This window comes from Solanum tuberosum, unplaced genomic scaffold, assembly GCF_000226075.1.
Source record: "Solanum tuberosum cultivar DM 1-3 516 R44 unplaced genomic scaffold, SolTub_3.0 scf00110, whole genome shotgun sequence".
NCBI lineage: Eukaryota > Viridiplantae > Streptophyta > Magnoliopsida > Solanales > Solanaceae > Solanum > Solanum tuberosum.
In genome coordinates, this window is record NW_006239037.1 from 240162 (window position 1) to 251542 (window position 11381).

Here is an 11381-nt window from a genome sequence, read left to right on the forward strand (position 1 = left end):
AAGAACACAATCACACAAATAATCAGTTAATAATATATCAGCTAATGCCCATATGCTTTGGCATTCTCGGATTAAAATCTGCATTCTATAGTAATAGACCTTTCCTTTATAACACCGGTACTCGTACCAATGCCTGTCACATCATTGGTACGAGACCCCCATCTTTCTCCCTTACCCATTGTCTATTCCCCTTTTTAATCTTTAATTATGAAAACGTCCTCCAACAAGTCTGAAAGTCTTAACATACCTTGAATGCCGAACACGTGCCACAAATCCTCAAGATTTTTCCTTCCCCTTTCGCAAAGCTTCAGAACGTTTCCAATCTACCAATTATGAAATATTTGTAAGCATGCGAGTTCTTAAAAACTCATATTATGATATGTCTATCCTAAACCTAAAACTCACTCATATCTCTTATCAAGCTCCTAATTATTACCTAAAGATTCCCCCTCCATCCTAATAATTCCAGAAAAGGCACAACGTTGCAGCCTTTCAATTTTCCAATTTGGAACCATCTTTTAATTCCTAATACCAATCTAATTGCTAACAATATAATACTAATAATTAACCAACACAGACTTTGACCCATTACTTCTTATCACGCCATCCTCATTTAGTCTATAATTAATATAAATTGCTAATAACGCTATTAAATTATAATATGCCAAGAATCATATTTGCTAAAATTCAAGCTTAGTGTTAAGCCTCAATCCCTCCAAGTATCTCAAATCCAATGCTAATCATATAATATACATCTAATAATTTATTACTTATCTCAATATATTAAAACTAGATTTACCATACGACAAATAATTAATAACAATTGAATTTAACCACTGGTTACAAAACCAGTGGCGACCCACCCTCAGAAACAAAAGGGTTTCGCCCTCCATTAATGCACCTCAATATGACCCCCAAATGTTTTCCCTGAACCTCATTAATTACAACAATTATACTACTAATATTAACAATGAACAACAGGTCCCAATCACGAAGAAGACAAACAGAATTAATTCCTACCACTATATTCCAATTAACTAACATCTATCCCTACCACTTTTGCACCATACTATCCCACTAAATCTTAAGAAAAACATAATATCTTTATTATAAAAATTCAATAACACAATTTGGTTGAAAGTTTCACCTGAATACACGATTCACGAGTACTCTTCTGCCCACGCCGCCGGTACTCGTTTATATTTTATTTTTTCTCCAGTTATGATACAATACCCGTTAATCCCTCTAACTTAATTAAATACATGGCAAAGTGGTAACTATTTATTATGAATGTGACCCACTAACTATTCAACTATAATACTCATTTAACAAAAATTCATCAACTAGATACTCATAGTTATCGCATAGTTTAAAACGCTCCTTTAAATTTTACGAAAAGAGTCAGAATAGTCCTAGTTCTCAAAACGACCTAGCGGATCGTTACATTTTAAGAAGCAGATTTTTTTTGCTTTTTCCCAACCGCCGATATACTGTATCTGCTTCTATTTTAAAACAATTTTACTGTTAGTCAAACACATTTTTTTTCCAAACTAAGTACTTTTTACTCAAAATAAATAATTTTGACATTTCAACAATAATGTCAGACTCCATATCTTTGTTGTTTCACATAGTGCATAACCTGGCGCATATTTGATAATTATAATGTCATAAATAAGGAATTTGATACATTAATTAAAATTTCAAAATATCTCCACGTTCTATTAAACCACTGAAGAATTTAGCAAAAGAAAAAGAAAAGAACAAAATGAGGTTATTTAATATTTATCCAATTTGTTCGTCGAGTTAGACGAGCATAAGTGTTGCCAAGTTTTGAATATCCAACGAACAAGTTATAAGAGAGTTATAAACTTCATATTATAGAATTTTTTTAATTATTATTTTAAGAGAGATATCGAAAATTCTTTTAAATTTTGCATGAATTATTAGTTTCATCTCTGAATTATTGATAACTTTTAAAACATTTATTTATTTAACTAATTGAATTTAAATATACCCCTGATCTTGTAACATGAGTGAAATACACCCCCTAAATTCTCACCAAGATTAGGAGTGTTTTCAACACTTTTCTCAATTTTTATTAAAAGTTTCATGCTCTTACGAGAATTTGATACCACTTGTTATGTCATGTGACAGATTGAGGTGTATTAGGCGTGTATCTAAGTTTAGTTAGTTAAGTAGATGAGTGTTTATTAGGCGATCAATAGATCAGGAACGAAACTAATAATTTGCGTCAATTTCAAAAGTGTTTTCAATACTTCTCTCTTATTTCAATTATAATTAGAACCTTGATTTAAAATTAAATCTCAAAATTTTAGGGGTCATTCGGCATAGGGTATAAAATAAATAAAGTTATGGTGGATAAATAGCCTTGAAATTAAATTATATTTCTAATTAAATGTAAAATAAAATATTTCAAAAAATTATCATCTCTTATCGCACATTCCAAAAACCTCCTAATTCTTAATTATAATAATAATAACTTGTCTCTCTCATCAAAACAGAAACCAAGAGTTGAAGCTAAACAAACATAAAAATTAAGTTGAAGTGTGTTTGTACAAATTTGAGAAAACTTGAAAAGCTCTTAAAATTATTTTTACAAAATCAGTATTTTCGAATTTTAAATTGAAATAAATAATCAATATAATGAATATCACGAGTCTTTTAAAAATGATTTTCTTTCTCTACAAGGTAAGTTTAAGATATGCGTACACTTTAGTCTCTGGAGATTTCATATGTTGAATTATACTACTAGATATGTTATTATTGTTGTTGAGTCAATATACTTTCTTCGTTTTAAGTTATTTTTCCTACTATAATGAATATCAAGAGTCTTTTAAAAATAATTTTCAATCTCTACGAGGTAAGTGTAAGATCTGCGTACATTTTAGTCTCTGGAGGTCCCATATGTTGAATTATACAACTGGATATGTTATTATTGTTGTTGAGTCAATATACTTTCTTCGTTTTAAGTTATTTTTCCTGCTTTTTATTCATTTAAAAAATATCTCTTTTTTAAGTAACACTTTAATTTCAACATTTTCACGACATATTTAAGATAACAAGATTTAATGACACTTAAATATTAGTATTTCAAAACATATTCCTTCCTTCGTCCACTTTTAATTGTTATAGTTTCTCTTTTTAGAATGAAACTATAAGAATTTTAACTAATATTTTATGACGTATTTTTTCATTATATTGATATGTAAAAAATTGCAATTTGTATAACATTTTTTAATACAATTTTTAAATATCTAAATTTTTTATTTAATATATCAAATTAACGTAATGTAATTTAATTTAATCTTAAAAATCAGTCAAATTATCAAAAACGCAAATGAAAGGAAAAGACGGTACGACAGATTTCAGTCCAGCAGGAGACGCAGTAATTATCCCTGATTTAGCACATTTTACGATAATCTTTTTATTCCTTTTGGGATAATACAGATCTTTTTATAAATATAACTTTACATTGTGAAGATTTTGAATTTATATTTCTGATTTTCTTTATAACAGCTGTTTATTATATTAAAATATAATTTATTTAGTTATTATAATATATCATACATCAATAATAAGAAAAATAAGCCTATAATATTACGATGAATAAAATATAATTATTATTAATTTATGCGATACCTCTCTTTAATCCGTTTAAAAATTGTCATATTTCTATCATTAAATAAAAATTTAATCTTAATTTTTTTCATATATTTAAAGCATCGTAATCTCATTTTTCTCATATTGTCCATCACGGAGGACTAGATCACTTCCAACCCGTCCTACATATTTTCATTATTAATCTTATCTCTAATATTACAAATATTTTTTTTGTTCATTTAATTTGAAAATTTCTAGGTTAGACTTGAAGATAAATTGTTTTGGTTATAATTTTTACGAATAATATTTAGTTGTTTAAATATGTTTTTCCTAAAAATACATAATATATAATTTAAATATGATTGTTTTTATAAAAGTAAAATTTTTCACCGAGTTTAGAAGGCTGTGATTGGTCCAAAGGGCGGGTCACAGACGGATTTCTCGGTTATCAAAAAAAAAATAAAAAAAAATTAGTAAAAATGTAATTTTAGATGTTTTTAAAATTCTAAATATTATATTTAATTTTTCATAGCCAAATACTCTCTTAGTCCCAATTTATATGACCAACTTTTATTTTTAATCAATTTCAAATAAAATGACAGATTTCTATATTTAGGAACATTTTAACTTAAAAAATCTGTTTTTGCCCAGAAGAATTCATAGCTATCCAAACATTTAACTTATTTTAGACTACAATTTTTTCTTTAAACTCTATTTTGTTTCAAATCCAACCACATCATATCAAATGAGAGGGAGGGAATAATAATTTCCAAATAAAATGATTCTTTCCTAAAAAAGTGAAAAAATCTCTCGTGTCCTACGAATCCCAGTAATGAGAAATAGAACGCCTCCGTTATGGATAGGTGTAAATATGGTATGATATATATCGAAATTTTATATTATATCAAATTTTTGATATTATAATTTTAGCATTATGGTATTTGGTATGATATGTGATATATATTTTAAATTTTCTTGATATTTGATATTTGATATTTAGAAGTGACATACCAAAATACGAATATGATACCAAAGTATATAATTACATATACATATATATATATATATATATATATATATTTAAATACAAATAAATACACAGCCTATTAGTATAAATAAAATGTTTAGAAGTTCAAGCCGCGACTATTCTATTTTGATTGAAATATATTTTAAATGTAATTGATTAACAAAATGAATTGTTTGTACTTTCTTTTGAATATATATTTCTACATAGATAATGTGTTAGTATAGTATGAGTCTTTTTTTGAATTGTCGAAGTCATAATACTCTATTATACGAGTATATATTAATGAAAGTTGAATAAATTGTCATTACCAATTTATCATATCACAAACTATTAAAACCAAATTAATATACCAAATTAAATTAATATGATACTAGTATAATAATTTTAAAAACCAAATATCAAAATTCCGATACCAAAATTTCAAATACGGTACCATATTATCGATGTTACCCCAGCTACTGTAGCTTTCTCTGCTCACATTAAAAGTAAAGCTTTTGCTACTCTCTAAAATAAAGCAGAAAGTCTGTGAGCAACTTTCTTGTTTGAGATACAAAAAAATGGTAGCAAGAAGGTTGTCAATAGCCGCAAAGGAAAGATGGAGGAAGAGAAAAGCCGACATGGAAGTAACCCACAATGAGGTATCTATTTTCTGCCCTTGTTTTTACGCAACAATTTTCCTAACTTTCCACAGTTCATCGTTTCCCTTAGTATTTTGTGCATTTGAAGGAAGAGCAGTATATTCAAAGGGAATCTTTAGCATCCCAGAATGAGGTATGATCATCAGGGAAATGACCTAAATGTGTTTTAATTTGCTGACCAATAAAGATTGTTGATAATGCCGATGTACTCTGTTTTTTGCGTGGTTATGGAGAAAAGATGAGTTTTTTTTTTCGGGTGAAGATGGCGTGTGTGTAGGCAATATGTATCCATTTGAAATGCAGAGGCGGAAATCGGATTTTCACTAGGGTATTCAAAAAATAGAGAAGTAAACAATATAAAGTTCAATATCTTCTGGATATACGTAACAGTGTATATATAGTGTAATTTCTTTTCCAATTTGGATTTTTTATGCTCCTAAGCTGCCTCTGTTTTTGCTAGTTACCTGTAATGCCTCGTTTTCATTTTACTTTTTGTGGAAGCCAGCGGTTGGGGTGGGGTTAATTATTTATATTTTTACCCACCCAAATGGATCCTCAAACTAGTAGTTGAAGTTGGAGGTTGATTAGCTACATTTTCACTCATCCCATTTTCTGTGTTTGGTTACTTGGTTCTTGCTTTGTAGTTTGTATAGTGATTATCTTATGGTAACTTTGTGCAAAGAATAGCTCTTCTAATTTGTATGTTTTTACTTTTTACTTTTAGCCTTGATAGGAAACAGTTCTGTTGATGATTTACAATTGGTACTAATGTGCAAAAAAATGTTATTATCCTGGTTATACTGTTTTTTTGGATGTTGTTTGTTGACAATTGCACAAATTTCAATGAGGATTGCACTTCAGTTATTGATTAAATTTGTAAACTATTTTGCATTCATCTTTCATTTCTGAATGACCAATTTGCCTTATTCCTTGATGTGCTTGCTAATATGGCTACTTCTTTTGATACTTACACTGTGATATAGTAGTTATTAATTGGCCTTGCATGTCAAACCTATTCCTAAATGCTCCTTCTTAAAGGGATGGCAAAGATTTATATATTTGCTTATTTGTTTTCTACTTTGGACAAGCTGTACTATAGAAATACATTATACCTCAAGAGTGATTGAATGTCTCGTTCACGATCACAGGTGGCTGAGGGTCCAAGTCACTCTTCATTGACAACTGATAACGTGCAAAGTAAGGATTCTCAATCTGCAGCTTTTACCTCAAAGAGGAAAGTAACAAAGGGCAATAACATGATTGTTAGGCGATCCAATCGACTTAGAAGCTTAGGGTTCTTCGGGAAAAGACGAGGGAAGGAACCTGTTCAGCATATCGATCTTACCGACTGTGATGGAGATGAGGAGCTGCATGTTGAGCCAATCAGTCTTGAACCAATCAGGGGTGTGAGTAGCTCGGAAATTGAAGTTGACTGTCCGGTCCACACTGTAAGGATGTCTCTTGTTTTTGATGTCCGTTTACTTTTATATCTTGCTATGCCTGAAACTTTTCTTAAATGCTCCTTCTCTAAGCCCGATCAAAGATTTATTTATTTGCTTATTCATTTCACTCAATGGAAAAGCTGGACTATAGAAGTACATGATACTTCCTGTCCCTTGAGTTGACTGATTGCAATGTCTCAATATTAATCAGCAGGCTGATGGTCCAACAAACTCTGCATTGACTAATGCGCAAAGTAAACATTCTCAAGCAATTTCCTCAAAGAGGAAAACATTAAAGGCCAATGGCATGATTGTTAGACAACCTGGTCAGCTTAAAAGTATAGGGTCATTTGGGAAAAGACAGGGGAGGGAAGGTATTCATCACGTCGATCCTACTGACTGTGATAGAGACACAGAGCTGCATGTAGAGCCAATTTGTCCTGAACCGATCAGGAATGTGAGTAGCTCAGAAATGATAGTTGACCATTTGGTCCAGACTGTGAGTGTATCTTGTGTTGTCATTTTACTTGCTTTTCTTCTTTAATCTTGCTATGCCTGAAGCTTGTAGCTTTAATTACTTAACAGAGATGCAAAAGGCCCTTTGCAAGTGAAGCTACGCCAACAAACCTCAACTACAAAATTCTGTATACTGCCTCGGTGAAAAAGGTAGTCTGTTTGTCTCGATTCATTTTATGGTAAAATTTTCAAATCTGATCAGGATGATATTTATCGCTATCTAGATCGAGGCCCTGACGGAGGAAAACTATCAACAAGCCCAGAAATTACACTACATGTCTGGAAAAGTCAAGATAGTAAGTGATATTCCTTATACTGGATGTATTCTGATTTATCACCTTGTGGATGCTACTTCTTGTTCCTGGTATGAAATCACCATCTGCTCGCTAATGTCCTTAGCTTTTCTTGGTGAGGTATATACTTGAATTGTGTGGAAGAAGGATTTGAATGTATCCAATTTTTTGGAGATACTCACCGAATAAACATTTACCAAGAGCAGAACTGATAAGAGGCAACATAGATCCATTTTGATATTTGAACATTTATTAACATGCTTTCTCAAGCTTGGCCTCATCACCGACTTTGCTATTGTGTTTTCTATTTCTCTATTGAATTATCGTGGTCCTCAGATAGTGGCTAATGTTTTAAAGACAGTGTGATCTTTCAAAACCTTTGTCAGCTTGTTTTTACAAAATATGAAGTTAAAGTACTTCTACAGTACCGAAGATCAGCCTTGTTGACTGGTGATGGGCAGGATGCCATTACTATATGGGATGTGTGATGTGACTCGTCATTTTCCTTTCGTGGCATGATATATGACTTGTTGATAATTGGATAATTTATTTTTAAATTTATGAAAATTGAAACCATTGACAATTGTCGACTTGGAATTATCCACCTAAAGACTGCTATATTCAAACCATATAAATTATTTATAGTTTTTAAACCCTTTGTTACAATTTAGACGTCTTGGATCTTGATGTATCAGTAGCCTTAGTTTCTAGTAAGTCTAGTAGAAAAGGTCCCTCAAGGTGTGAGATCAAAGATTTAACATGTATCATTGAGAGTTGTCACATGTCTTATACAAGGTCAGGCTCCGATGGACTGACATCTTGTTGCCATGCCTAATCGTACTCAAGACTTTACCTTTATTTGGTTGATTATGGTGATCCATCATCTCAAATTCTTGGATAAATACTCAAAACTCCCAAGACATATGAGTGTAAAACTTTAAGGCCTAGTTTCACACTTATATATTTGTAGATGAAGTTTGTTTCAAAATTCTCACTGTTGTACAAAGTTTCCTTGACATTCCCCACGTTTAATTGTTAAGCCTTTTTTCCTTTGGCAAGATGTAACGACTAATAATCTTGTTTTGCAGTATGAGAATGTGATTGGCAAGGATGTGGTTGCTTTTTCAAATGGGTGGAGACCAACTGGTGCCGTGACGAACTTATCTGATGGAACAGTCAAACATCATCCAGAGGCTCCTGCTCAAAACTCTGCCCGTGCACCTAAACCGCCTCCTGTAAAGAGAAAGTACAGCGTTAAGAGGATGAAGAAAAACTAGTAGGAAGTGTGCTCATCCTTGTTGAAGGAGTTTGCGTTTGTTTATGCCTTCAACAGATCCTAAGCTATATATATCTTTTGCTCTGTGGTTTTAGTAAAATGTTATGTCTGGTGAAACTCTCTTGTTTTTGCCCCATGTTTTGCCCTGAGTTCACCTGCATCTTGGATGTATGTAAATATATGCAAGCTAACTTGGAAGATCTCTGCTTTGTCCTCTTTCCAGAAAATGTTATTACTACTATTTACTAGTGACACTGGAACCAGATGAAATTAAGTTTTGTGTGCATACCCTTTTTCTTCCATTGATGATGTGTTTCATCTTTTTTTTTTTGCAAAATGGTGAAGCCTGCTAGATTAGTGCCCTTTCTACTTTAGGGGAGGAGACTCATATTTTACGGGTTTGAACGAGACCTGTAGGTTTGGTCGAAACTTTGTATTTATCTTAAGATGTCCGTAAGTCTTAAATACTTACTTTGCCTCAGCTTCTACTACTAATATAAAAACAACTTGCTACATTATACATAAATTTTCATTTTGGCACTCCAACTCAACCTTGTTCCATTTTAACCTTTCAACTTCATTTTTTATGTTCCATTTAGACACTTCGTTTCAAAGAATCAACAAAGTGGATGTGTGTACTATTAGAAAACTGGAAAGAAATCAAGATAAACACAAAAGAGTTAGGGAGGTAGTAAACTTCTCACTAAACTGAAACAATGAACAACCTTTATAAAGGCAATACACATCCTACATTATCTCAACCACTAAGCCATAAAAGAAATTAAAACTGACCTACTAAGTCATGTGTTTCCAGTAACTTGGAAATAGCAACCATATACCCTTAAAACTAGGAAAGAAGAAACTTAATTAATTAAAATATCTAACAAACCCTCCCTTAAACTCATAAGTCTACGACTTCAGCTTAATAACATCATTCACCATAGCTTTCCCTTAAAGTGCAAACTCCAAGTAGCTTCCTTAACTTTCTGAATGTTGCCAGCTTGAGGGACTTAGTGAAGATAACAATAGCTTGGTCTTCACTTCTATAGTATACAACATCAATAACTTTCTCCTTCGTGAGATCTCTCAGGAAGTGAAACTTAACATCTATGTGTTTGCTCCGTCCATGCAACACTGAATTCTTTGAAAGCTTAATCGCTGAGCCATTGTCGCAGTAAATCAGAATTGGTTCTTGCTGTCGAACATGAAGCTCAGCCAATATCTTCTTCAACCAAATTGCTTGGGTAGCGCACACAGTTGCAGCTACAAACTCTGCTTCTGTAGTGGACAATGTAACAATTGGTTGCTTCTTGAAGCACCAAGAAACAGCTCCAGATCCAAGCATAAACACATAACCTGAAGTGTTTTTCCTGTCTTCTTTATCTCCAGTAAAATCACTATCTGTAAAGCCAATTAACTCTGACTTGCCTTCTTTCTTGTATAGAATACTATAGTCAATGGTACTTTGCAAATACCTGAGAATTCTTTTAGCAGCCAACAAATGAATCTATTTTGGGTGCTCCATGTATCTGCTAACAAGACTAACAGAATACGTTATGTCAGGCCTGGTGACTGTTAGATACATCAGACATCCCACAAGTTGCTTGAAAAGAGTGTTGTTAATCTTCTTTCCTATAGGATTCTTTTCCAACTTCAGTTCCAACTCTGTTGGTGTTGTGACAGAATTGCAATTCTGCATTCCAAACCTCTGTAATGTTTCCTGGACATATTTCTTTTGTGAAATAAATATTTCACTAGTTGATTGCTTTACTTCAATGCCCAGAAAATAATGCATCAAACCAAGATCAGACATATCAAACTTAGTCATCATAGATAGCTTAAATTTTTCAAGAAATACAGGATCACTCCCAGTATAAATCAAATCGTCTACATATAAGCATACAATAACAAGTTTCACATCTTCAAGTTTTGTATAAAGTGTATGCTCGTATGGACATTTTCTAAAATTTTCCAGATTAAAATATGCATCAATGCGACTATACCAAGCTTGGGGAGCTTGTTTTAGGCTATATAAAGCCTTTTTCAATCTATAAACTTTATGCTTACTTTCATGCATCACACAACCAGGAGGTTGATCAACATATACCTGCTCTTGCAACTCTCCGTGCAGAAAGGCTGATTTTACATAAATTTGATAAATCGGTCAATTATTTTGAGCTGCCAATGCCAACATCAATCGAATGGTATCAAGTTTGACTACCGGAGAAAAACCTCCATGTAATCCACACCATACTCTTGCTTGTATCCTTTCACAACCAAGCGCGCTTTGTACTTATCAACTTCACCAGACTCATTGAGTTTGGTTTTATAAATCCACGTAACTCCAATCAACATTTGGCTTTTAGGAAGATCAGTAAGCTCCCAAGTATTATTCTTTTCAATTGCGGCAATCTCAACATCCATTGCTTTCTGCCACTTTACATCTCTATAGGCATCCTCAAATCTTACGGGATCACAACCAGAAAATAAAGCTAAATATGTAGATGAATCTTTATTTCCAGATTGAACATTTCCACTCACCTCATAATCTGCCATCCATGTTGGCCT

At 32.2% G+C, this 11381-nt stretch overlaps 1 protein-coding gene across 5 annotated transcripts; it reads left to right on the top strand.

The window, feature by feature from the left end:
- The first annotated feature begins 5127 nt into the window (after positions 1-5127).
- LOC102585492 (uncharacterized) lies at positions 5128-9093 on the top strand. 5 transcript variants are annotated; one of them, XM_015309685.1, is made up of 7 exons: positions 5128-5286; positions 5357-5419; positions 6435-6734; positions 6940-7227; positions 7314-7394; positions 7469-7540; positions 8626-9093. In XM_015309685.1, the coding sequence occupies exons 1-7, from the start codon at positions 5206-5208 to the stop codon at positions 8812-8814; spliced, it is 1074 nt and encodes a 357-aa protein (XP_015165171.1). In that variant the 5' UTR covers positions 5128-5205; the 3' UTR covers positions 8815-9093. The 5 variants fall into 5 exon arrangements, with proteins under 5 accessions (XP_015165171.1, XP_015165173.1, XP_015165172.1 ...); XM_015309687.1 differs by having other exon boundaries at positions 6940-7185; XM_015309686.1 differs by having other exon boundaries at positions 6943-7227.
- Positions 9094-11381: the final 2288 nt, after the last annotated feature.

What these genes read in the sequence shown, in the direction of transcription:
- LOC102585492 (XM_015309685.1), top strand. Translation starts at nt 5,206, where the DNA reads ATGGTAGCAAGAAGGTTGTCAATAGCCGCAAAGGAAAGATGGAGGAAG. An exon ending in TTGACCATTTGGTCCAGACT is followed by an intron (nt 7,228 to 7,313) that starts GTGAGTGTATCT and finishes ATTACTTAACAG; the next exon opens with AGATGCAAAAGGCCCTTTGC. An exon ending in ATACTGCCTCGGTGAAAAAG is followed by an intron (nt 7,395 to 7,468) that starts GTAGTCTGTTTG and finishes ATCGCTATCTAG; the next exon opens with ATCGAGGCCCTGACGGAGGA.